This window comes from Hyperolius riggenbachi, chromosome 10 (assembly GCF_040937935.1).
Source record: "Hyperolius riggenbachi isolate aHypRig1 chromosome 10, aHypRig1.pri, whole genome shotgun sequence".
NCBI lineage: Eukaryota > Metazoa > Chordata > Amphibia > Anura > Hyperoliidae > Hyperolius > Hyperolius riggenbachi.
The window spans coordinates 288,023,215-288,051,114 of record NC_090655.1 but is presented as its reverse complement, the minus strand read 5'-3'; the positions used below and the strand labels follow the sequence as shown (position 1 = coordinate 288,051,114).

The 27,900-nt window shown below is 48.5% G+C and overlaps 1 protein-coding gene across 1 annotated transcript; it reads left to right on the top strand.

The window, feature by feature from the left end:
* Positions 1-8,270: 8,270 nt before the first annotated feature.
* Positions 8,271-24,516, top strand: LOC137535562 (zinc finger protein 84-like). Its single transcript, XM_068257399.1, has 2 exons — positions 8,271-8,401; positions 22,806-24,516. The coding sequence occupies exons 1-2, from the start codon at positions 8,278-8,280 to the stop codon at positions 24,164-24,166; spliced, it is 1,485 nt and encodes a 494-aa protein (XP_068113500.1). The 5' UTR covers positions 8,271-8,277; the 3' UTR covers positions 24,167-24,516.
* The last annotated feature ends 3,384 nt before the right edge of the window (positions 24,517-27,900 follow it).

Below are 27,900 nucleotides of genomic sequence, written 5' to 3'. Positions count from 1 at the left end.
TAATGTATGATGCTGCAGGAGACCAGGCCTGATGGACGCATATACTGCTGGGTAACGTATGACGATGCAGGAGACCAGGCCTGATGACCTTACATACTGCAGGGTAATATGACGCTGCAGGAGACCAGGCCTGATGACCACACATACTGCAGGAGACCAGGCCTGATGGCCACACATACTGCCGGGTAATATGACGCTGCAAGAGACCAGGCCTGATGACCACACATACTGCAGGAGACCAGGCCTGATGACCACACATACTGCAGGAGACCAGGCCTGATGACCACACACACTGCAGGAGACCAGGCCTGCTGACCACACATACTGCATGGTAATGTGGGATGCTGCAGTAGACCAGGCCTGATGACCACACATACTGCAGGGTAATGTATGATGCTGCAGGAGACCAGGCCTGATGACCTTACATACTGCAGGGTAATATGATGCTGCAGGAGACCAGGCCTGATGACCACACATACTGCCGGGTAATGTATGATGCTGCAGGAGACCAGGCCTGATGACCACACATACTGCCGGGTAATGTATGATGCTGCAGGAGACCAGGCCTGATGACCACACATACTGCAGGTTAATGTATGATGCTGCAGGAGACCAGGCCTGATGGCCACACATACTGCAGGAGACCAGGCCTGATGACCACATATACTGCAGGAGACCAGGCCTGATGACCACACATACTGCAGGGTAATATATGACGCCGCAGAGACCAGGCCTGATGACCACGTATGACGATGCAGGAGACCAGGCCTGATGACCTCAAATACTGCGGGGTAATATATGACGCTGCAGGAGACCAGGCCTGATGACCACACATACTGCAGGGTAATATATGACGCTGCAGGAGACCAGGCCTGATGACCACGTATGACGATGCAGGAGACCAGGCCTGATGACCACACATACTGCAGGGTAATATATGACGCTGCAGGAAACCAGGCCTGATGACCACACATACTGCAGGGTAATATATGACGCTGCAGGAGACCAGGCCTGATGACCACACATACTGCAGGGTAGTGTATGATGCTGCAGGAGACCAGGCCTGATGACCACACATACTGCAGGGTAATGTATGATGCTGCAGGAGGTCAGGCCTGATGACCACACATACTGCAGGAGACCAGGCCTTAATACCACACATACTGCAGGAGACCAGGCCTGATGACCACACATACTGCAGGCTACTGTGGGATGCTGCAGGGCGTACGAGAGGAATCGGCACAGGAGACTTGGGTGCAGGATACAGCCGGTATATGGCTGATCCTGCTGCTGCAAAAGTTCCCGGCCGTGTTAAATGCTATTACCCCTCCAGGCCGCCATGGATGGAGGGGAATGAAATAGTTAGGCTTCCAGCAATTGCTAGAGGCCGAATTATTGTGTTTTAAATGTAACTTCAGCTCCGTTTTCTGGCACCGAAGTTACTTACTTTGTGCTTCTATAGCTGTAATTCCTATTACGGCCTATGGTGGCGCTGGCTGCGCCCAAGTCTCCTGCGCTGGATTCACTGTGTTCGGCTGCAGGAAACCAGACCTGATGACCACACATACTGCAGGGTAATGTATGACGCTGCAGGAGACCAGGCCTGATGACCACACATACTGCAGGAGACCAGGCCTGATGACCACACATACTACAGGGTAATGTATGACGCTGCAGGAGACCAGGCCTGATGACCACACATACTGCAGGTTAATGTGGAATGCTGCAGGAGACCAGGCCTGATGGCCACATATACTGCTGGGTAATATATGACGCTGCAGAGACAAGGTCTGATGACCACACATACTGCAGGTTAATGTGGAATGCTGCAGGTGACCAGGCCTGATGACCACACATACTGCAGGAGACCGGGCTTGATGACCACACGTACTGCAGGGTAATGTATGATGCTGCAGGAGACCAGGCCTGATGACCACACATACTGCAGGAGACCAGGCCTGATGACCACACATACTGCAGGGTAATATATGACGCTGCAGGAGACCAGGCCTGATGACCACACATACTGCAGGGTAATATATGACGCTGCAGGAGACCAGGCCTGATGACCACACATACTGCAGGGTAGTGTATGATGCTGCAGGAGACCAGGCCTGATGACCACACATACTGCAGGGTAATATATGACGCTGCAGGAGACCAGGCCTGATGACCACGTATGACGATGCAGGAGACCAGGCCTGATGACCACATATACTGCAGGGTAATATATGACGCTGCAGGAGACCAGGCCTGATGACCACACATACTGCAGGGTAATATATGACGCTGCAGGAGACCAGGCCTGATGACCACACATACTGCAGGGTAATATATGACGCTGCAGGAGACCAGGCCTGATGACCACACATACTGCAGGGTAATATATGACGCTGCAGGAGACCAGGCCTGATGACCACACATACTGCAGGGTAGTGTATGATGCTGCAGGAGACCAGGCCTGATGACCACACATACTGCAGGTTAATGTATGATGCTGCAGGAGGTCAGGCCTGATGACCGCACATACTGCAGGAGACCAGGCCTGAATACCACACATACTGCAGGAGGTCAGGCCTGATGACCACACATACTTCAGGGTAATGTGGGATGCTACAGGACACCAGGCCTCATGGCCACACATACTGCAGGAGACCAGGCCTGATGACCACACATACTGCAGGCTACTGTGGGATGCTGCAGGGCGTACGAGAGGATTCGGCACAGGAGACTTGGGTGCCGGATACAGCCGGTATAAGGCTGATCCTGCTGCTGCAAAAGTTCCCGGCCGTGTTAAATGCTATTCCCCCTCCAGGCCGCCATGGATGGAGGGGAATGAAATAGTTGGGCTTCCAGCAATTGCTAGAGGCCGAATTATTGTGTTTTAAATGTAACTTCAGCTCCATTTTCTGGCACCGAAGTTACTTACTTTGTGCTTCTATAGCTGTAATTCCTATTACGGTCTATTGTGGCGCTGGCTGCGCCCAAGTCTCCTGCGCTGGATTCACTGTGTTCGGCTGCAGGAAACCAGACCTGATGACCACACATATTGCAGGGTAATGTATGACGCTGCAGGAGACCAGGCCTGATGACCACACATACTGCAGGAGACCAGGCCTGATGACCCAACATACTGCAGGGTAATGTATGACGCTGCAGGAGACCAGGCCTGATGACCACACATACTGCAGGTTAATGTGGAATGCTGCAGGAGACCAGGCCTGATGGCCACATATACTGCTGGGTAATATATGACGCTGCAGAGACAAGGTCTGATGACCACACATACTGCAGGTTAATGTGGAAAACTGCAGGTGACCAGGCCTGATGACCACACGTACTGCAGGGTAATGTATGGCGTTGCAAGAGACCAGGCCTGATGACCACACATACTGCAGGAGACCGGGCCTGATGACCACACGTACTGCAGGGTAATGTATGATGCTGCAGGAGACCAGGCCTGATGACCACACATACTGCAGGAGACCAGGCCTGATGACCACACATACTGCAGGGTAATGTATGGCGCTGCAAAAGACCAGGCCTGATGACCAGACATACTGCAGGAGACCAGGCCTGATGACCACACATACTGCAGGGTAATGTATGATGCTGCAGGAGACCAGACCCGATTACCAAATATACTGCAGGGTAATGTATGGCGCTGCAAGAGACCAGGCCTGATGACCACACATACTGCAGGAGACCAGGCCTGATGACCACACATACTGCAGGGTAATGTATGACTCTACAGGAGACCAGGCCTGATGACCACACATACTGCAGGGTAATGTATGGCGCTGCAAGAGACCAGGCCTGATGACTACAAATACTGCAGGAGTCCAGGTCTGATGACCACACATACTGCAGGAGACCAGGCTTGATGACCACGCATACTGCAGGAGACCAGGCCTGATAAACACACATACTGCAGGAGACCAGGCCTGATGACCACACATACTGCAGGAGACCAGACCTGATGACCACACACACTGCAGGGTAATGTATGATGCTGCAGGAGACCAGGCCTGATGACCACACATACTGCAGGAGACCAGGCCTGATGACCACACGTACTGCAGGAGACCAGACCTGATGACCACACACACTGCAGGGTAATGTATGATGCTGCAGGAGACCAGGCCTGATGACCACACATACTGCAGGAGACCAGGTCTGATGACCACACACACTGCAGGGTAATGTATGATGCTGCAGGAGACCAGGCCTGATGACCACACATACTGCAGGAGACCAGGTCTGATGACCACACACACTGCAGGGTAATGTATGATGCTGCAGGAGACCAGGCCTGATGACCACACATACTGCAGGAGACCAGGCCTGATGACCACACATACTGCAGGAGACCAGGCCTGATGACCGCACATACTGCAGGAGACCAGGTCTGATGACCACACACACTGCAGGGTAATGTATGACGCTGCAGGAGACCAGGCCTGATGACCACACATACTGCAGGAGACCAGGTCTGATGACCACACATACTTTTACATGCTGTTAAACTCTGGATGCTTCTGAGTGTGTCTCTGATTTTCTGATGTGATCTTCACCAGCCTGCAGTCCAGTTTGGGTACAAGTAGATGCTGTGTAACACCTGACTGGCTGTATATCTGCTGAGCATTGTGTATAAGGGGGGGGCGCAAGGTTTGCTCACAATCACAGATCACAGCAAGGTTTTGTAATATTGAAAGACACGGTGGTTGGTGGTGGCAATTAAGTTCCATGTAAATGCGCTATCTTGAGCCTGTTTATTGCAGGTACACAGGACGGATATTGAACAGTGCTGCATTTACTAAACCCACCACTACATTTAAACTGTCTTATTATTATTTAGTATTTATATAGCGCCAACATCTTCCGCAGCGCTGTACAGAGTATATTGTCTTGTCCCTCAGAGGTGCTCACTATCTAATCCCTACCAGAGACATATGTCTGTAGTCTATGTATGCATCTTAGTCTAGGGGCAATTTAGGGGGGGAGCCAGTTAACTTGTTGTTTTTGACCCGTGGGAGGAAAACTGAGTGCACGGAGGAAACCCACACAGACATGGGGAGAACATACAAACTCCATGCAGATAGTGCCTTGGCTGGGATTGGGGACCCAGTGATGCAAGGCGAGACAGCTAACCACTACGCCACCATGCTGCCTTATATATCGGTGCTGCTGAAAACCCACAGCATGCAGGGCTGTGGAGTCGGAGTCGTGGAGTCGGGGCAATTTTGGGTGCCTGGAGTCGGAGTCGGGGAAAAAATGCTCCGACTCCTAATGAATTTAAACTGTAATTAAAATGGAAAATATGATCAAATGTTCTATTTCTCAGATAAAAGTCATAAATAATTTATACATACGGTAATAGCTGTGCTTAGTCCACAAAAATGAAATAAACCAATCAAAATTAGTTACTTGTGCTGCTTCAATAAAGCAGTCCCTGCGTTTTTAAAGTCAGATATACACATCTGATTGTGACTGTACAGTATATATGATGTGTACACAGGAATCTCTTATATATACTAAATAACATCTATGCTGTAAGAATAAAGCCTGATGTGTAGCTGTGTCACTAATAGAGATGGTCAATAAGATGGAAATAATTCTGCATTGATGCTGATTTATGCAAATGTATGCACTCCCTTTGCTCATGAAATCAAATAATTTGATATGTTGTTAAAATTTGGTTTGGTGACTACAAATTAAAGGGTACCTGAGACGGATGAAAAGTAAAGTTTTATACATACCTGGGGCTTCCTCCAGCCCCCTTCAGGCTAATCAGTCCCTCGCTGTCCACCTCCACCACCTGGATCTTCTGCTATGAGTCCTGGTAATTCTGCCAGTCAGCGCAGTCCGGCCGCATGCCACTTCCACAGCCAGGAGCGTTCTGCACCTGCGCAATAGTGCTGCGCAGGTGTAGTATGCTCCCAACGGCAGAGTGTGTGCATGCGCACTACACCAGACTGGCTCAAGTACCTGGACTGATAGCAGAAGATCCAGGTGGTGGAGGATGACAGCGAGGAACTGATTAGCCTGAAGGCGGCTGGAGGAAGCCCCAGGTATGTATAAAACTTTAATTTCATCTGTCTCAGGTTTACTTTGTTACACAGTAGTACTATACTCTACATATGCACTCTCCACAGAGCTGCAGGGAATCCACTGAGAATGTTGTGCACATTGAACACAGAGGTGTTGTCTGTCACCCATAAACCTTGTTCAGATTGTGCATGAAGAATGTGTAATAGAGGAAGAATCTCCTCATTCCCCTGCAGAGTACCTGCACATCACTCTTACATGTACCCACAGTTACATTGCCTAGGGCCTGATAGATGTTCTTTGTTCCGGTCTGTACCTTTTACAAGTACTCTTACCAAGGACTAGTTTTAGTCTAAAGGGAATAAATATGGCAGTCTACATATCCTTCTCACTTCAGTTGTCTTGTAAAATTCCTAAGCGTTGGCAGTTAAGAGACAAATTTCATGTTACATACTTTCAATCAACAAGATTGTAATATGCAAATTAGAGGAGTCGGAGTCGGTGGAATCCTAAACTGAGGAGTCAGTGGATTTTTGTACCGACTCACAGCCCTGACAGCATGTCCACTAAATTCGATTTTTTTGATTAATGTGCAGGTTTAGCGCTGCTGTCTTCTTCTAAGTAACTTTAATGCTGCCACTCCCCACCCACAAAGGAGAAATCATTTATGAACATCCCTCAGAGGTTTGATTTAAATATTTTTATAAATGAGTTTTCCTGTAATACTGGGGCTCCACCTGCTACCTACACTGGGGGGAGGGGGGACTACACAACCGGAGGGGGGCACTTTGAACTCTCCACCTCTAGTGCTGGGTAACCTTTTCCCGGCCCTTACACAGCTGACTGGGGAGGTGAGGAGGATTCTGGGAGATCATGTGACGTTATTGTTGGTCTTTCTATACAGAGTTTTCCTCCAGTGAAGTCTGGTGATCACGTGACCATCACTGTGCCCCCACCTCACTCTGGGAGACACAATAAGGAGAAGATTCTGGAAGTCACCAGGAAGATGATGGAGCTGCTGATAGGAGAGGTGAGCGGGGCTGGGAATTATGGGATATTATGCAGTAACATCAAGGGGTGTGTCTGGGTGGTGACTGTATTATTGTATGTGTCAGGTTCCTGAAAGGTGTCAGGATGTTGCTTTCTGTTCCTCCATTGAGGGGTGCCAGTATATAGAAGGACACCAGGACCTCTACAAGGACACCATGATGGAGAATATGCCTCCCTTCACATCAACCGGTAAGAGGAGACTTTCATGTTTTGTAAAGAAGAGTGCAGACCCATCCCCCCCCACTCACAAATGGCATCTAATAAACACATAGAGACAATGTATTCAGTCAGTGTGTGTGTTTCCTACAGTTGTATCCAGTAACAGAGACCCACCAGAGAGATGTACAGGTCCTCTTTATTCCCAGGATTGTCCACCTAGATCCCCCATCATCTGATAATCACATAGAGACAATGTATTCAGTCAGTGTGTGTGTTTCCTACAGTTGTATCCAGTAACAGAGACCCACCAGAGAGATGTACAGGTCCTCTTTATTCCCAGAATTGTCCACCTAGATCCCCCCATCATCTGATAAACACATAGAGACAATGTATTCAGTCAGTGTGTGTGTTTCCTACAGATGTATCCAGTAACAGAAACCCACCAGAGAGATGTACAGGTCCTCTTTATTCCCTGCAGTGTCTACAGGAAGATCCCACCATCCCCCGGCATTATCAGGTAGGTGCGGCTGAGGGTCCCCAGAGACTCCAAACCATGACACATTCTTTTCTCCTGAGTATGCTGTTATCTGTGTTTTACATTGTACATTATCTCTCACTTTGTGTACTTAGGATGGAGAACTTATACAAGGAAATAATGTGGTGAAAGAGGAAGAAGAAGAGACGTATGTGAGGAGTGATCAGCAGTCTATGGAGGAGGGTGACATGATGAGGACATGTAAAGAGGAAGAAGAGGAGACATATGTGAGGAGTGATCAGCAGTCTATGGAGGAGGGTGACCTGATGAGGACATGTAAAGAGGAAGAAGAGACGTATGTGAGGAGTGATCAGCAGTCTATGGAGGAGGGTGACATGATGAGGACATGTAAAGAGGAAGAAGAAGAGACGTATGTGAGGAGTGATCAGCAGTCTATGGAGGAGGGTGACATGATGAGGACATGTAAAGAGGAGGAAGAAGAGACATATGTGAGGAGTGATCAGCAGTCTATGGAGGAGGGTGACATGATGAGGACAAGTAAAGAGGAAGAAGAGGAGACTTATGTGAGGAGTGATCAGCAGTGTATGGAGAAGGGTGACATGATGAGGACAAGTAAAGAGGAGGACAATGTTACAGAGGGCAGAACAGGTGAGTAATCAGCAGTGTATATAGAATAAATGTGTATCTGTATTGCTGTTATGTCACTGCTCACAGACTGGCCATATTAGGGGTTATGCTATGTGCTCATGTTAGATTTTTGCCATCTATAACTACCATACATGACAGTATTGGGTGACAGCTTACTAACAATAGCAGTACAGACACCCTGGGGAAGGGAAAGGTCTCTTTATTCTCTCACACTGGGCTGCCCTCCTTTCCTCTGACACTTTAGCAGGGGCAGCTTGCTGGTGTCAGCAGCACTGATTACCTAATAGTGTTACATTTCTGCTAATTTAGTTCCAGCGCTGATGCCCTTATGTCATTGTTCAGCCACCTTAGTGTGATCCCTGGTTGCTTAGATCTATGGGGAATTGCCTGCGTCTCAGCTCTTCCTGTGTCTGACACAGCTGAGGCGCACATACAAAAATTAAATATACTGCCTGACTCTACCACCACCTTAATAATTAGTAATACCCACACCTCAGTACAGGGGGAGTGACCATATATAATATATACAGGATGGGCCATTTATATGGATACACCATAATAAAATGGGAATGGTTGGTGATAATAACTTCTTGTTTGTGGCACATTAGTATATGTGAGGGGAAACCTTTTCAAGATGGGTGGTGACCATGGCGGCCATTTTGAATCCAACTTTTGTTTTTTCGATAGGAAGAGGGTCATGTGACACATCAAACTTATTGGGAATTTCACAAGAAAAACAATGGTGGGCTTGGTTTTACCGTAACTTTATTCTTTCATGAGTTATTTACAAGTTTCTGACCACTTATAAAATGTGTTCAATGTGCTGCCCATTGTGTTGGATTGTCAATGCAACCCTCTTCTCCCACTCTTCACACACTGATAGCAACACCGCAGGAGAAATGCTAGCACAGGCTTCCAGTATCCATACCCTCTCCTCCCACTCTTCACCCACTGATAGCAACACCGCAGGAGAAATGCCAGCACAGGCTTCCAGTATCCGTACCCTCTTCTCCCACTCTTCACACACTGATAGCAGCACCGCAGGAGAAATGCCAGCACAGGCTTCCAGTATCCGTACCCTCTTCTCCCACTCCTCACACACTGATATCAACACCGCAGGAGAAATGCCAGCACAGGCTTCCAGTATCTGTACCCTCTTCTCCCACTCTTCACACACTGATAGCAACACTGCAGGAGAAATGCTAGCACAGGCTTCCATTATCCGTACCCTCTTCTCCCACTCTTCACACACTGATAGCAGCACCGCAGGAGAAATGCCAGCACAGGCTTCCAGTATCCGTACCCTCTTCTCCCACTCCTCACCCACTGATAGCAACACCGCAGGAGAAATGCTAGCACAGGCTTCCAGTATCCGTACCCTCTTCTCCCACTCCTCACCCACTGATAGCAACACCGCAGGAGAAATGCTAGCACAGGCTTCCAGTATCCGTACCCTCTTCTCACACTCCTCACCCACTGATAGCAACACCGCAGGAGAAATGCCGGCACAGGCTTCCAGTATCCGTACCCTCTTCTCCCACTCTTCACACACTGATAGCAACACTGCAGGAGAAATGCCAGCACAGGTTTCCAGTATCCGTACCCTCTTCTCCCACTCTTCACACACTGATAGCAACACCGCAGGAGAAATGCCAGCACAGGCTTCCAGTATCCGTACCCTCTTCTCCCACTCTTCACACACTGATAGCAACACCGCAGGAGAAATGCTAGCACAGGCTTCCAGTATCCGTACCCTCTTTTCCCACTCTTCACCCACTGATAGCAACACTGCAGGAGAAATGCCAGCACAGGCTTCCAGTATCTGTACCCTCTTCTCCCACTCTTCACCCACTGATAGCAACACTGCAGGAGAAATGCTAGCACAGGCTTCCAGTATCCGTACCCTCTTCTCCCACTCTTCACACACTGATAGCAACACCGCGGGAGAAATGCTAGCACAGGCTTCCAGTATCCGTACCCTCTTCTCCCACTCTTCACACACTGATAGCAACACTGCAGGAGAAATGCTAGCACAGGCTCCCAGTATCCGTACCCTCTTCTCCCACTCTTCACACACTGATAGCAACACCGCAGGAGAAATGCCTGCACAGGCTTCCAGTATCCGTACCCTCTTCTCCCACTCTTCACACACTGATAGCAACACCGCAGGAGAAATGCCAGCACAGACTTCCAGTATCTGTACCCTCTTCTCCCACTCTTCACACACTGATAGCAACACCGCAGGAGAAATGCCAGCACAGGCTTCCAGTATCCGTACCCTCTTCTCCCACTCTTCACACACTGATAGCAACACCGCAGGAGAAATGCTAGCACAGGCTTCCAGTATCCGTACCCTCTTCTCTCACTCTTCACACACTGATAGTAACACCGCAGAAGAAATGCTAGCACAGGCTTCCAGTATCCGTACCCTCTTCTCTCACTCTTCACCCACTGATAGCAACACCGCAGGAGAAATGCCAGCACAGGCTTCCAGTATCCGTACCCTCTTCTCCCACTCTTCACCCACTGATAGTAACACCGCAGGAGAAATGCCAGCACAGGCTTCCAGTATCCGTACCCTCTTCTCCCACTCTTCACACACTGATAGCAACACCGCAGGAGAAATGCCAGCACAGGCTTCCAGCATCTGTACCCTCTTCTCCCAGTCTTCACACACTGATAGCAACACTGCAGGAGAAATGCTAGCACAGGCTTCCAGTATCTGTACCCTCTTCTCCCACTCTTCACACACTGATAGCAACACCGCAGGAGAAATGCTAGCACAGGCTTCCAGTATCCGTACCCTCTTCTCCCACTCTTCACACACTGATAGCAACACCGCAGGAGAAATGCCAGCACAGGCTTCCAGTATCCGTACCCTCTTCTCCCACTCTTCACACACTGATAGCAACACCGCAGGAGAAATGCTAGCACAGGCTTCCAGTATCCGTACCCTCTTTTCCCACTCTTCACCCACTGATAGCAACACTGCAGGAGAAATGCCAGCACAGGCTTCCAGTATCTGTACCCTCTTCTCCCACTCTTCACCCACTGATAGCAACACTGCAGGAGAAATGCTAGCACAGGCTTCCAGTATCCGTACCCTCTTCTCCCACTCTTCACACACTGATAGCAACACCGCGGGAGAAATGCTAGCACAGGCTTCCAGTATCCGTACCCTCTTCTCCCACTCTTCACACACTGATAGCAACACCGCAGGAGAAATGCCAGCACAGGCTTCCAGTATCCGTACCCTCTTCTCCCACTCCTCACACACTGATATCAACACCGCAGGAGAAATGCCAGCACAGGCTTCCAGTATCTGTACCCTCTTCTCTCACTCTTCACACACTGATAGCAACACCACAGGAGAAATGCTAGCACAGGCTTCCAGTATCCATACCCTCTCCTCCCACTCCTCACACACTGATAGCAACACCGCAGGAGAAATGCTAGCACAGGCTTCCAGTATCCATACCCTCTTCTCTCACTCTTCACCCACTGATAGCAACACCGCAGGAGAAATGCTAGCACAGGCTTCCAGTATCCGTACCCTCTTCTCCCACTCTTCACCCACTGATAGCAACACCGCAGGAGAAATGCTAGCACGGGCTTCCAGTATCCGTACCCTCTTCTCCCACTCCTCACACACTGATAGCAACACCGCAGGAGAAATGCTAGCACAGGCTTCCAGTATCCGTACCCTCTTCTCCCACTCTTCACCCACTGATAGCAACACCGCAGGAGAAATGCTAGCACGGGCTTCCAGTATCCGTACCCTCTTCTCCCACTCCTCACACACTGATAGCAACACCGCAGGAGAAATGCTAGCACGGGCTTCCAGTATCCGTACCCTCTTCTCCCACTCCTCACACACTGATAGCAACACCGCAGGAGAAATGCTAGCACGGGCTTCCAGTATCCGTACCCTCTTCTCCCACTCTTCACACACTGATAGCAACACCGCAGGAGAAATCCCTGCACAGGCTTCCAGTATCCGTACCCTCTTCTCCCACTCCTCACACACTGATAGCAACACGGCAGGAGAAATGCCAGCACAGGCTTCCAGTATCCGTACCCTCTTCTCCCACTCTTCACCCACTGATAGCAACACTGCAGGAGAAATGCCAGCGCAGGCTTCCAGTATCTGTACCCTCTTCTCCCACTCTTCACACACTGATAGCAACACCGCAGGAGAAATCCCTGCACAGGCTTCCAGTATCCGTAGTTTCAGGTATCTTCACAGCATAGACAATTGCCTTCCGATTACCCCAAAGATAAAAGACTGAGGGGGTCAGATCGGGAGACCTTAGGGGCCATTCCTCTGGCCCACGACGACCAATCCACTTTCCAGGAAACTGCTCATCTAGGAATGCTCGGACCTGACACCCATAATCTGGTGGTGCACCACCACACATTCTGCACTCATACACCCCTTCGGGTAGTACCAATTCATCCAATCTTCAGAGAGGTGGAGTGAGCTAGTGCAGGTTCAGTGAAAAATAAAAATAAAATGAGGTCTTCAGCTTGCAAGCGTAAAGCAGCATATGCCGGCATGTATAAGTCTCACCAATCCTGTGGAACTCCTGTGGCTTCCGTCTGGTATACCTCCGGATTCCGCCTCCTCCAGGATCACCCACATCAACTTATGGTGTAATGGTATCGCTGGCTTTTCTGATGGTCAGCGTATCAGCGCTACCCGTCCTGCACTGCCGTGCTCATTCAGGGGGGAGACGCTCTTACCACCTACAAACGCTGCTTCTGCTGCCGCCGCTCTGGCTGTGGGATTTGAACCCGCCCATCGACACGTTCTGCCCGCCCCCCTTGTGAGCTTCGTCAGGATGTGCGATGAGGCGCACAGCCTTAGACCCAGAGGCGGAGTATAGTGACATCATCTCTATGTGAGTATGCAGCTCTGGGTTTAAACACCCACAAGCATGGGTATAAAGCAATGCTGCCACCAGTGTGAAATGGCTCACAGGCTCACTTTACTACCCTGCACCCACTGCCTGTCTCCTCCCATCACCTCAGTATGACAGGCTTGCTTTAGTGCCCTGCACCCACTGTCTGACTCCTCTCATCACCTCAGTATGACAGGCTTGCTTTACTACCCTGCACCCACTGCCTGACTCTTCCCATCACCTCAGTATGTCAGGCTTGCTTTAGTGCCCTGCACCCACTGCCTGACTCCTCCCATCACCTAGGTATGGCGGGTTTGCTTTACTACCCTGCGCCCACTGCCTGACTCCTCAGGGGGAGAGTGGGGGGAGAGGGGTGGTTTGGCCGGGCATCGGGGGCGGGCGATTGGCGCCCCCCACCCCGGTGCCCGGGCAAAGAGGGGAAAATAAAGGTTGTTGGAATAAAAAATTCTAAGGGTTTGAATAGCACAGCACTGATTGAAATATTCATCTGTTATACTCACCAGAGATTGGAAGTATTGGAAGAGATGTAAAGAGGGGGAAAAAAGGGGAAATGTAAAGGGTTAAATCTGTCGATGGTTTTCACGTGGAGAAAGACGCAAAAATGTGAGATAGGAAGTGCCCGGTGATTTTCAGAATAGATGTACACTCGGGGGTGAGGGGGGTAGAGGAGGGAGGGAGTCTAGTCATGACTCGGGGGTGCACTTAGTTCCTCCCTCGACCTACAAACCAAAGGAAAAGAGACCCACGAGGGGGACATGGGGGGAGGCGGGTAGGTGTGGGGCGCTTCATTGCCCCCTGGGGAGATTAGCATGTAAATAGTAAGTTTGTGAATGCAGGGGAATAGGAGGGTAAGTGAGGGATTACAAGGAGGGCAGATCACAGCCCCGAGATCAGGAGGGAGGGGTGGGAATTGCTGGTAAGTAAGATAAGGGTGTGAGTATAGGGGGATAGCAACTGAGGAAAGAAATAATTTGCCTTAAAGGCTTTGATGTGAATAAAACGGTATTATATCTCTGCATGCTGTGTTATTGTAAGAGGAAACGCCTGGCCCATTTCCCTGGACCTGATGAAGGTAATTTAGAGGCCCAGGAAAAAGTAAAGGAGAGAATTCTAGAAAGGATTGTCTTTCTTTCTTCAAGGAGGGATAATCTGTGGGGGGAGGCAGTGGAGAGAGAGGAAACATGGAGAGGAAGGATAGAGAGGACCAGTCCCGTGAGGGGGTGCGGAGCAGACTCCATTATGATGACTCAACCTCAACCTCCAGTGGGGCAGAAAGCCCTCAGATGGAGAGGTATAGAACCTCTGCACAGGAGAAGCATGCTCCAATATCCCAGTATAGGGGTAAGTGGCCGACATCCACTACAACATATAGGATGGGTCATTCTGCCTTTTCATGTTTCTTATTCTAATTCTTTTCTCTTATTTTATTTTTCTTGGACGATTCTCTCATGCCCGTAAAATTAGAAAGGATAAGTAGATGGCATCAAAATGTAAAGTAAGTATAGATAAGAATGGCCCAGGTTCATTTATTTTCCCTTAATTTCCCAGAAAAAGATCTACACTATTACGGTGTTTATATAGAGATAAGATCCAGAAAGCATTCCTCCAGGAGACTCATTTCAGAGGGACCAGCAGCCAAAGATTACCATCAGGAAATTCCCTTCTGCCTTTTATAGCAATACCCCAGACGCAGGGAGTAGGGGGGTAGCGATAGTACTGGCCAGTAATATTAGGCTTGAAGAGGCGGAGGTACGTGGAGACACGCAAGGAGTAGGGGGGTAGCGATAGTACTGGCCAGTAATGTTAGGCTTGAAGAGGCGGAGGTACGTGGAGACACGCAAGGAGTAGGGGGGTAGCGATAGTACTGGCCAGTAATGTTAGGCTTGGAGGCGGAGGTACGTGGAGACACGCAAGGAGTAGGGGGTTAGCGATAGTACTGGCCAGTAATGTTAGGCTTGAAGAGGCGGAGGTAAGTGGAGACACACAAGGAGTAGGGGGGTAGCGATAGTACTGGCCAGTAATGTTAGGCTTGAAGAGGCAGAGGTAAGTGGAGACACACAAGGAGTAGGGGGGTAGCGATAGTACTGGCCAGTAATGTTAGGCTTGAAGAGGCGGAGGTAAGTGGAGACACACAAGGAGTAGGGGGGTAGCGATAGTACTGGCCAGTAATGTTAGGCTTGAAGAGGCGGAGGTAAGTGGAGACACACAAGGAGTAGGGGGGTAGCGATAGTACTGGCCAGTAATGTTAGGCTTGAAGAGGCGGAGGTAAGTGGAGACACACAAGGAGTAGGGGGGTAGCAATAGTACTGGCCAGTAATGTTAGGCTTGAAGAGGCGGAGGTAAGTGGAGACACACAAGGAGTAGGGGGGTAGCGATAGTACTGGCCAGTAATGTTAGGCTTGAAGAGGCAGAGGTAAGTGGAGACACACAAGGAGTAGGGGGGTAGCGATAGTTCTGGCCAGTAATGTTAGGCTTGGAGCGGCGGAGGTAAGTGGAGACACACAAGGAGTAGGGGGGTAGTGATAGTACTGGCCAGTAATGTTCGGCTTGAAGAGGCGGAGGTACGTGGAGACACACAAGGAGTAGGGGGTAGCGATAGTACTGGCCAGTAATGTTAGGCTTGGAGAGGCGGAGGTAAGTGGAGACACACAAGGAGTAGGGGGGTAGCGATAGTACTGGCCAGTAATGTTAGGCTTGAAGAGGTGGAGGTAAGTGGAGACACACAAGGAGTAGGGGGGTAGCGATAGTACTGGCCAGTAATGTTAGGCTTGAAGAGGCGGAGGTACGTGGAGACACACAAGGAGTAGGGGGGTAGCGATAGTACTGGCCAGTAATGTTAGGCTTGGAGAGGCGGAGGTAAGTGGAGACACACAAGGAGTAGGGGGGTAGCGATAGTACTGGCCAGTAGTGTTAGGCTTGAAGAGGCGGAGGTACGTGGAGACACACAAGGAGTAGGGGGGTAGCGATAGTACTGGCCAGTAATGTTAGGCTTGAAGAGGCGGAGGTAAGTGGAGACACAGAAGGAGTAGGGGGGCAGCGATACTACTGGCCAGTAATGTTAGGCTTGAAGAGGCGGAGGTACGTGGAGACACACAAGGAGTAGGGGGGTAGTGATAGTACTGGCCAGTAATGTTAGGCTTGGAGAGGCGGAGGTACGTGGAGACACACAAGGAGTAGGGGGGTAATGATAGTACTGGCCAGTAATGTTAGGCTTGAAGAGGCGGAGGTAAGTGGAGACACACAAGGAGTAGGGGGGCAGCGATAGTACTGGCCAGTAATGTTAGGCTTGAAGAGGCGGAGGTACGTGGAGACACACAAGGAGTAGGGGGGTAGTGATAGTACTGGCCAGTAATGTTAGGCTTGGAGAGGCGGAGGTACGTGGAGACACACAAGGAGTAGGGGGGTAGCGATAGTACTGGCCAGTAATGTTAGGCTTGGAGAGGCGGAGGTACGTGGAGACACACAAGGAGTAGGGGGGTAGCGATAGTACTGGCCAGTAATGTTAGGCTTGAAGAGGCGGAGGTAAGTGGAGACACACAAGGAGTCGGGGGGTAGCGATAGTACTGGCCAGTAATGTTAGGCTTGAAGAGGCGGAGGTAAGCGGAGACACACAAGGAGTAGGGGGGTAGCGATAGTACTGGCCAGTAATGTTAGGCTTGAAGAGGCGGAGGTAAGTGGAGACACACAAGGAGTAGGGGGGTAGCGATAGTACTGGCCAGTAATGTTAGGCTTGAAGAGGCAGAGGTAAGTGGAGATACACAAGGAGTAGGGGGGTAGCGATAGTACTGGCCAGTAATGTTAGGCTTGAAGAGGCGGAGGTAAGTGGAGACACACAAGGAGTAGGGGGGTAGCGATAGTACTGGCCAGTAATGTTAGGCTTGAAGAGGCAGAGGTAAGTGGAGATACACAAGGAGTAGGGGGGTAGCGATAGTACTGGCCAGTAATGTTAGGCTTGAAGAGGCAGGGGTAAGTGGAGACACACAAGGAGTAGGGGGGTAGTGATAGTACTGGCCAGTAATGTGAGGCTTGAAGAGGCGGAGGTAAGTGGAGACACACAAGGAGTAGGGGGTAGCGATAGTACTGGCCAGTAATGTTAGGCTTGAAGAGGCGGAGATAAGTGGAGACACACAAGGAGTAGGGGGGTAGCGATAGTACTGGCCAGTAATGTTAGACTTGAAGAGGCGGAGGTAAGTGGAGACACACAAGGAGTAGGGGGGTAGCGATAGTTCTGGCCAGTAATGTTAGGCTTGAAGAGGCGGAGGTAAGTGGAGACACACAAGGAGTAGGGGGGTAGCGATAGTACTGGCCAGTAATGTTAGGCTTGAAGAGGCGGAGGTAAGTGGAGACACAGAAGGAGTAGGGGGGTAGTGATAGTACTGGCCAGTAATGTTAGGCTTGGAGAGGCGGAGGTAAGTGGAGACACACAAGGAGTAGGGGGGTAGTGATAGTACTGGCCAGTAATGTGAGGCTTGAAGAGGCGGAGGTAAGTGGAGACACACAAGGAGTAGGGGGGGTAGTGATAGTACTGGCCAGTAATGTGAGGCTTGAAGAGGCGGAGGTAAGTGGAGACACACAAGGAGTAGGGGGGTAGTGATAGTACTGGCCAGTAATGTTAGGCTTGAAGAGGCGGAGGTAAGTGGAGACACACAAGGAGTAGGGGGGTAGTGATAGTACTGGCCAGTAATGTGAGGCTTGAAGAGGCGGAGGTAAGTGGAGACACACAAGGAGTAGGGGGGTAGTGATAGTACTGGCCAGTAATGTTAGGCTTGAAGAGGTGGAGGTAAGTGGAGACACACAAGGAGTAGGGGGGTAGTGATAGTACTGGCTAGTAATGTTAGGCTTGAAGAGGCGGAGGTAAGTGGAGACACACAAGGAGTAGGGGGGTAGTGATAGTACTGGCCAGTAATGTTAGGCTTGGAGAGGCGGAGGTAAGTGGAGACACACAAGGAGTAGGGGGGTAGTGATAGTACTGGCCAGTAATGTTAGGCTTGAAGAGGCGGAGGTAAGTGGAGACACACAAGGAGTAGGGGGGCAGTGATAGTACTGGCCAGTAATGTTAGGCTTGAAGAGGCGGAGGTAAGTGGAGACACACAAGGAGTAAGGGGGTAGCGATAGTACTGGCCAGTAATGTTAGGCTTGAAGAGGCGGAGGTACGTGGAGACACACAAGGAGTAGGGGGGTAGTGATAGTACTGGCCAGTAATGTTAGGCTTGAAGAGGCAGAGGTACATGGAGACACACAAGGAGTAGGGGGGTAGCGATAGTACTGGCCAGTAATGTTAGGCTTGAAGAGGCGGAGGTAAGTGGAGACGCACAAGGAGTAGGGGGGTAGCGATAGTACTGGCCAGTAATGTTAGGCTTGAAGAGGCGGAGGTACGTGGAGACACACAAGGAGTAGGGGGGTAGCGATAGTACTGGCCAGTAATGTTAGGCTTGAAGAGGCGGAGGTAAGTGGAGACGCACAAGGAGTAGGGGGGTAGCGATAGTACTGGCCAGTAATGTTAGGCTTGGAGAGGCGGAGGTAAGTGGAGACACACAAGGAGTAGGGGGGTAGCGATAGTACTGGCCAGTAATGTTAGGCTTGAAGAGGCGGAGGTAAGTGGAGACACACAAGGAGTAGGGGGGTAGCGATAGTACTGGCCAGTAATGTTAGGCTTGAAGAGGCGGAGGTAAGTGGAGACACACAAGGAGTCGGGGGGTAGCGATAGTACTGGCCAGTAATGTTAGGCTTGAAGAGGCGGAGGTAAGTGAAGACACACAAGGAGTCGGGGGGTAGCGATAGTACTGGCCAGTAATGTTAGGCTTGAAGAGGCGGAGGTAAGTGGAGACACACAAGGAGTAGGGGGGTAGCGATAGTACTGGCCAGTAATGTTAGGCTTGAAGAGGCGGAGGTAAGTGGAGACACACAAGGAGTAGGGGGGTAGCGATAGTACTGGCCAGTAATGTTAGGCTTGAAGAGGTGGAGGTAAGTGGAGACACACAAGGAGTAGGGGGATAGCGATAGTACTGGCCAGTAATGTTAGGCTTGAAGAGGCGGAGGTTCGTGGAGACACACAAGGAGTAGGGGGGTAGTGATAGTACTGGCCAGTAATATTAGGCTTGGAGAGGCGGAGGTAAGTGGAGATACACAAGGAGTTAGGGGGGTAGCGATAGTACTGGCCAGTAATGTTAGGCTTGAAGAGGCGAAGGTAAGTGGAGACACACAAGGAGTAGAGGGGTAGCGATAGTACTGGCCAGTAATGTTAGGCTTTGAGAGGCGGAGGTAAGTGGAGACACACAAGGAGTAGGGGGGTAGCGATAGTACTGGCCAGTAATGTTAGGCTTGAAGAGGTGGAGGTAAGTGGAGACACACAAGGAGTAGGGGGGTAGCGATAGTACTGGCCAGTAATGTTAGGCTTGAAGAGGCGGAAGTAAGTGGAGACACACAAGGAGTAGGGGGGTAGCGATAGTACTGGCCAGTAATGTTAGGCTTGAAGAGGCGGAGGTACGTGGAGACGCACAAGGAGTAGGGGGGTAGCTATAGTACTGGCCAGTAATGTTAGGCTTGAAGAGGCGGAGGTAAGTGGAGACACACAAGGGGTAGGGGGGTAGCGATAGTACTGGCCAGTAATGTTAGGCTTGAAGAGGTGGAGGTAAGTGGAGTCACACAAGGAGTAGGGGGGTAGCGATAGTACTGGCCAGTAATGTTAGGCTTGAAGAGGCGGAGGTAAGTGGAGACACACAAGCAGTAGGGGGGTAGCGATAGTACTGGCCAGTAATGTTAGGCTTGAAGAGGTGGAGGTAAGTGGAGTCACACAAGGAGTAGGGGGGTAGCGATAGTACTGGCCAGTAATGTTAGGCTTGAAGAGGCGGAGGTAAGTGGAGTCACACAAGGAGTAGGGGGGTAGCGATAGTACTGGCCAGTAATGTTAGGCTTGAAGAGGCGGAGGTACGTGGAGACACACAAGGAGTAGGGGGGTAGCGATAGTACTGGCCAGTAATGTTAGGCTTGAAGAGGCGGAGGTAAGTGGAGACACACAAGGAGTAGGGGGGTAGCGATAGTACTGGCCAGTAATGTTAGGCTTGAAGAGGCGGAGGTACATGGAGACACACAAGGAGTAGGGGGGTAGCGATAGTACTGGCCAGTAATGTTAGGCTTGAAGAGGTGGAGGTAAGTGGAGACACACAAGGAGTAGGGGGGTAGTGATAGTACTGGCCAGTAATGTTAGGCTTGAAGAGGTGGAGGTAAGTGGAGACACACAAGGAGTAGGGGGGTAGCGATAGTACTGGCCAGTAATGTTAGGCTTGAAGAGGTGGAGGTACGTGGAGACGCACAAGGAGTAGGGGGGTAGCGATAGTACTGGCCAGTAATGTTAGGCTTGAAGAGGCGGAGGTAAGTGGAGACACACAAGGAGTAGGGGGGTAGCGATAGTACTGGCCAGTAATGTTAGGCTTGGAGAGGCGGAGGTAAGTGGAGACACACAAGGAGTAGGGGGGTAGCGATAGTACTGGCCAGTAATGTTAGGCTTGAAGAGGCGGAGGTAAGTGGAGACACAAAAGGAGTAGGGGGGGTAGCGATAGTACTGGCCAGTAATGTTAGGCTTGAAGAGGCGGAGGTAAGTGGAAACACACAAGGAAGATATTTGTTGGTAAAGGGACTTATTAATTCTCGTAGGATGACGCTGGGGGTAGTCTATGCCTCTAACTCGGGTCAGGCGGGGTTTCTGGAGCAGATTTTGAATAGGTTGGTTGACTTCTCTGAGGGATCAATAGTGATAGCGGGTGATGTAAATTTAGTATTGGATCCCTCTATGGATTCCTCTACAGGGAGATCCGCTCTCACAAAGGGAGCCATACAAAGGGTTAAACGTGCTCTCATAAAACGACAACTAATAGATATTTGGCGTATCCAACACCCCTCAATGAGAGATTATACGTTCTATTCCTTCCCTCGTAACTCCTCCTCTCGCATAGATTATTTTTTGATTTCTCATAATTTACTTTCGGAAGAAGATGAAACTAAGATAGAAACTGCCCTGATCTCGGATCATTCATCTATCAAGTTACATATAGGACGGAAAATAATAAGGAATGGACCATGGAGTTGGAGTCTGAACCACTCACTCCTGAGAACTGAAGAGATAGCTGGGAGGATAGCAAGTGAATTGAAGGTATACTCTAAAGAGAATGATAAGGAGGATACTCCCCCTTATTGGTCTGGGAAGCTCACAAAGCGGTGATAAGAGGGACTTTGATCAGAGAAGGTAGTTGGCTGGAGAAGGAGCGAGAAAGAGAGGTAATGACCTGTGTAACAGAAATTGAGAAATTGGAACTCTTACATAAAAATACACTGAGTAAGGAGATGTTGGGAGAGCTTACGAGGAAAAGGGAAAAACTTAATAATATCCTTTTTTACAAAGGCAAAATACGCTGCCACCAGATGTAAGAGGAGCTTTTATGAATTTGGCAATAAGGAGGGGGGGGGGGGGGCTGTTGGCCAGAACCCTGAAACAGCAACAGACATCTAACTATGTCCCTTTTCTCTGCAACCCACATGGTCAGAAACATCATGGAAATGAGTCACTGACTAGGATGTTCGGTTCCTACTCTAGCAAACTATGCAAAATAGAAGAAGATGTCCCAAGAGGTGGGGGATGGGAAGCGGGGGAGGAGGAGGGAATGGAGGAAGCCTCAGGCATGAGGAGACTTGACCCTTTAGAGGTTAGTAGAATGGAAGTATTAATTACAGCGGAGGAATTATTTGAGGCTGTGGGGCAAATGTCAAGGGGGAAAGCTCCTGGACCCGATGGCTTCTCTTTAGACTATAATAGAAAATACAGAGATATATTAGAACCCTTTTGGTTAAGGGCATTGACTACCTTATGTATAGAGGGTGGATTTGGGGTAAATTTGGACATGAATCGCTAGCCTCCCATATCTCAGTGATTATGAAGGAAGGGAAGGATTCTGCTTCCTGCACGAGCTACAGACCTATTTCTCTATTAAATATAGATCTAAAGGTCTTCACAAAAATAATGGTGAATACACTGTCCCCGGTGCTGAAAGAACTAGTGCATTCTGATCAAGATCAAGCTCTACAATTCCTTGCTTTCCATGTATGGCCAATGCTTTATGTGTAGGAAGGTCAAAGAGATGTAGGTAACTCTGTACTTGTATGCAAGTATAATGCAAATTGTATGCAGAAAATTTGCACGCAAAGTTATTCTCGTGTTATTTGCAGCCTGTAATGAGCACAACCTTCTGCAGTTCTCTATCAGGCTGATAACTAGTGATGGTCAGTGACATGCCCATAACTCTGAGATGGTGCAAATTATATTATAATTATATGCAGAGTTATGCAGATGCTGCATCTGGCCCATTTCCAATCTGCATCATCTTTGCATCAACTTGGAATTATCAGCAGCTCACTGACCCTCCCTAATGATAATTGCTCCTTCCCTCAGAATTCTCTAACAGGAAGTGATGATGTTTCTCTATTTGCAGCGCGGAGTCCCGGCATCAGAAACCTCTCAGAGACTCGTCTCTCTGTATCCACAGACTGTACAACGGATGATGATGTCACTGGACAAGAGTCTCCTGCAGATATCCTAGTGACCCCAAATATGCCCCCAGACCCCCCTCACCTGTCTAACCCCGAGGGGCCTCATACCGAGCACAGATCTCCCCCTGCTGGAGGATCTTATTCCTGTTCCACGTGTGGGAAATATTTTGGACAGAAATCACACCTTGTCACACATGAGAGATCTCACACTGGAGAGAAGCCCTATTCATGTGCTGAGTGTGGGAAATGTTTTGGACAGAAATCAAAACTTGTCAGACATGAGAGAACTCACACTGGTGAGAAGCCCTATCCATGTGCTGCGTGTGGGAAATGTTTTACGCGGAAATCATATCTTGTCATTCACGAGAAATCTCACACTGATGAGAAGCCTTTTTCATGTGCTGAGTGTGGGAAATATTTTGGACATAAAGGAAACCTTGTCAGACATGAGAGATCTCACACTGGTGAAAAGCCATTTTCATGTGCTGAGTGTGGGAAATGTTTTGGACAGAAATCACACCTTGTCATACATGAGAGATCTCACACTGGTGAGACGCTCTATTCATGTGCTGAGTGTGGGAAATGTTTTGGACAGAAATCAGACCTTGTCAGACATGAGAGATCTCACACTGGTGTGAAGCCCTATTCATGTGCTGAGTGTGGGAAATGTTTTGGACAGAAATCAGACCTTGTTGTACATGAGAGATCTCACACTGGTGTGAAACCCTATTCATGTGCTGAGTGTGGGAAATGTTTTGGACAGAAATCAGACCTTGTCGTACATGAGAGAGCTCACACTGGTGAGAAGCCCTATTCATGTGCTGAGTGTGGGAAATGTTTTGGACAGAATGGACACCTTGTCACACATGAGAGAACTCACACTGGTGAGAAGCCCTATTCATGTGCTGAGTGTGGGATATGTTTTGGAGAGAAAGGAAGCCTTGTCAGACATGAAAGATGTCACACTGGTGAGAAGCCCTATTCATGTGCTGAGTGTGGGAAATGTTTTGGAGAGAAAGGACACCTTGTCACACATGAGAGAACTCACACTGGTGAGAAGCCCTATTCATGTGCTGAGTGTGGGATATGTTTTGGACAGAAAGGAAGCCTTGTCAGCCATGAGAGATGTCACACTGGTGAGAAGCCCTATTCATGTGCTGAGTGTGGGAAATGTTTTGGGCGTAAATCATATCTTGTCACACATGAGAGATCTCATACTGGTGAGAAGCCCTATTCATGTGCTGAGTGTGGGAAATGTTTTGGAAAGAAACAAAGCCTTATGAGACATGAGATGTCACACTGATGAGAAGCCCGATGTGTGTACTGAGTGTGGGAAGTGTTTTGGCCATAAATGTTCTTTTGTAATGTTTGTGTTTTTTTTTACATGGCAGCATTTTACACTGTTTCCTGAGGACTCTCATGCTGGTCAGTGCATTAGATTGTTGCTGCTCTTTGACTGTCTATATAAAACTCCTCCGACTCCTCCAGCAGTTGCTTGCTATTCCAGGCGTTTGTAAGCGTTGGTCCCTAGTGTACGTCAGGCATTTTCTAGGTTGTGGCGTTGGCTGGTTGTACGCTCCACTACCATATATTGTGCGACGACGACAGTCAGTGACAACTACTACTGCTATTATTAAGGTCCCCTCTCTGCCCGTCTCCTATAATTAATATATATATATACAGGGCCTTCTCAAAAAATTAGCATATTGTGATAAAGTTCACTCTTTTCTGTAATGTACTGATAAACATTAGACTTTCATATATTTTAGATTCATTACACACAACTGAAGTAGTTCAAGCCTTTTATTGTTTTAATATTGATGATTTTGGCATACAGCTCATGAAAACCCAAAATTCCTATCACAAAAAATTAGCATATCATGGAAAGGTTCTCTAAACGAGCTATTAACCTAATCATCTGAATCAACTAATTAACTCTAAACACCTGCAAAAGATTCCTGAGGCTTTTAAAAACTCCCAGCCTGGTTCATTACTCAAAACCGCAATCATGGGTAAGACTGCCGACCTGACTGCTGTCCAGAAGGGCATCATTGACACCCTCAAGCAAGAGGGTAAGACATAGAAAGAAATTTCTGAACGAATAAGATGTTCCCAGAGTGCTGTATCAAGGCACCTCAGTGGGAAGTCTGTGGGAAGGAAAAAGTGTTGCAAAAAACGCTGCACAATGAGAAGAGGTGACCGGACCCTGAGGAAGATTGTGGAGAAGGACCGATTCCAGACCTTGGGGGACCTGCGGAAGCAGTGGACTGAGTCTGGAGTAGAAACATCCAGAGCCACCGTGTACAGGCGTGTGCAGGAAATGGGCTACAGGTGCCGCATTCCCCAGGTCAAGCCACTTTTGAACCAGAAACAGCAGCAGAAGCACCTGACCTGGGCTACAGAGAAGCAGCACTGGACTGTTGCTCAGTGGTCCAAAGTACTTTTTTTTTGGATGAAAGCAACTTTTACATGTCATTCGGAAATCAAGGTGCCAGAGTGTGGAGGAAGACTGGGGAGAGGGAAATGCCAAAATGCCTGAAGTCCAGTGTCAAGTACCCACAGTCAGTGATGGTCTGGGGTGCCATGTCAGCTGCTGGTGTTGGTCCACTGTGTTTTATCAAGGGCAGGGTCAATGCAACTAGCTATCAGGAGATTTGGGAGCACTTCATGCTTCCATCTGCTGAAAAGCTTTATGGAGATGAAGATTTCATTTTTCAGCACGACCTGGCACCTGCTCACAGTGCCAAAACCACTGGTAAATGGTTTACTGACCATGGTATTACTGTGCTCAATTGGCCTGCCAACTCTCCTGACCTGAACCCCATAGAGAATCTGTGGGATATTGTGAAGAGAAAGTTGAGAGACGCAAGACCCAACACTCTGGATGAGCTTAAGGCCGCTATCGAAGCATCCTGGGCCTCCATAACACCTGAGCAGTGCCACAGGCTGATTGCCTCCATGCCACGCCGCATTGAAGCAGTCATTTCTGCAAAAGGATTCCCGACCAAGTATTGAGTGCATAACTGAACATAATTATTTGAAGGTTGACTTTTTTTGTTTTAAAAACACTTTTCTTTTATTGGTCGGATGAAATATGCTAATTTTTTTAGATTGGAATTTTGGGTTTTCATGAGCTGTATGCCAAAATCATCAATATTAAAACAAATAAAAGGCTTGAACTACTTCAGTTGTGTGTAATGAATCTAAAATATATGAAAGTCTAATGTTTATCAGTACATTACAGAAAATAATGAACTTTATCACAATATGCTAATTTTTTGAAAAGGACACACACACACACACACACACACACACACACACACACACACACACACACACACACACACACACACACACACACACCTGCCCATAATTATTCATACTCCTGGCAAATTTTGACTTAAAATTACTTTTATTTAACCAGCAAGTAATTTTTTTAGGGGAAATGACATAGGTGTCTCCCAAAAGATAATATGATGTACAAGAGGCATTGTTGTGGGAAATACATTTCTCAGCTTTTATTTACATTTGAGCAAAAAGTGTCCAGTCCAAAATTATTCATACCCTTCTCAATAATCAGTAGAAAATCCTTTACTGGCTATTACAGCAATCAAACGCTTCCTATAATTGCAGACCAGCTTTTTGCATGTCTCCACAGGTATATTTGCCAATTCATCTTTAGCAATGAGCTCCACGTCTTTCAGGTTGGAGCGTCTTCTTGCCATCACTCTGATCTTTAGCTCCCTCCACAGATTCTCAATTGGATTCAAGTCAGGACTCTGGCTGGGCCACTCCAAAATGTTAATGTTGTTGTCTGCTAACCATTTCTTCACCTCTTTTGCAGTGTGTTTTGGGTCATTGTTATGCTGAAATGTCCACTAGTTCCCAAGGCCACGTTTCTCTGCAGACTGCCTGATGTTGTCATTGAGAATCTTCATGTATTTCTCTTTTTTTCATGGTGCCGTTTACTGTAATTAGGTTCCCTGGTCCATTTACTGAAAAACACCCCCAAAGCATTAGGTTCCCACCACCATGTCTGACAGGGGGGATGGTGTTCTTTGGGTTGAAGGCTTCTCCTTTTTTACACCAAAAGAAGGAAACATCATTGTGACCAAACAATTCCATTTTTGTTTCATCTGACATAACACAGAAGACCAGAAGTCGTCCTCTTTGTCCAGATGAGCATTTGCAAATGCCTAGCGAGCTTTTGTGTGCCTTATCCTCTAGATTATAAGCTTGCAAGGGCAGGGACCTCCTCCTAGTGTTTCTCATACTGCTGTCATTTTAACATATCCACATGTACCAACTACACATCTACTATGTATGTATTTGTATTTCTACTATTCATTGTCATGACTGTACAGTGTCTTGTATCTCTCATGTATATTTGTTCCCCATTATTTGTTTGTACTGTGTACAGCGCTACGGAAGATGTTGGCGCTATATAAATAAAAAATAATAATAATAAAGTGGCGTCCTTCTTGTTCTGCATCAGTGGAATCCAGCAGTGTGCAGTGTCCGTTGGATTGTCTGCCTTGAGACATTGCCACCAGCAGAGCCCAGATTCAGCAGGATGGCCTTGGTGGTGATCCTTGGATTCTTTATCACCTCTATCACTATCCTCCTGGCCAGCACAGATGTCACTTTTGGCTTCCAACCACATCCTCTGAGATTTTCCATAGTGCAGAACATCTTGTATTTTTTAATAATACTTTGCACTGTAGCCACTGGAACTTGAAAACCTTTAGAAATGGCCTTCTAGTCCTTTCCTGACTTGTGAGCAGCCACAATGTGCAGCCGCAGGTCCTCACTGAGCTCCTTTGTCTTAGCCATGACTGTCCACACACCAACTGCAGAGAGCTGCTGGTTTTTTTTTTTTTTTTTAAATATCTTTATTTATATCATTCCATTTATACAAAATTTATACAAAATCCATTCATGCAATCCTCAGCAGGGATATTCCCTTTTACCCACATGTACATATAATATTGATTTTATCAAATCGACAATCTGCTCTTACTACCCCTTAAAAAACAA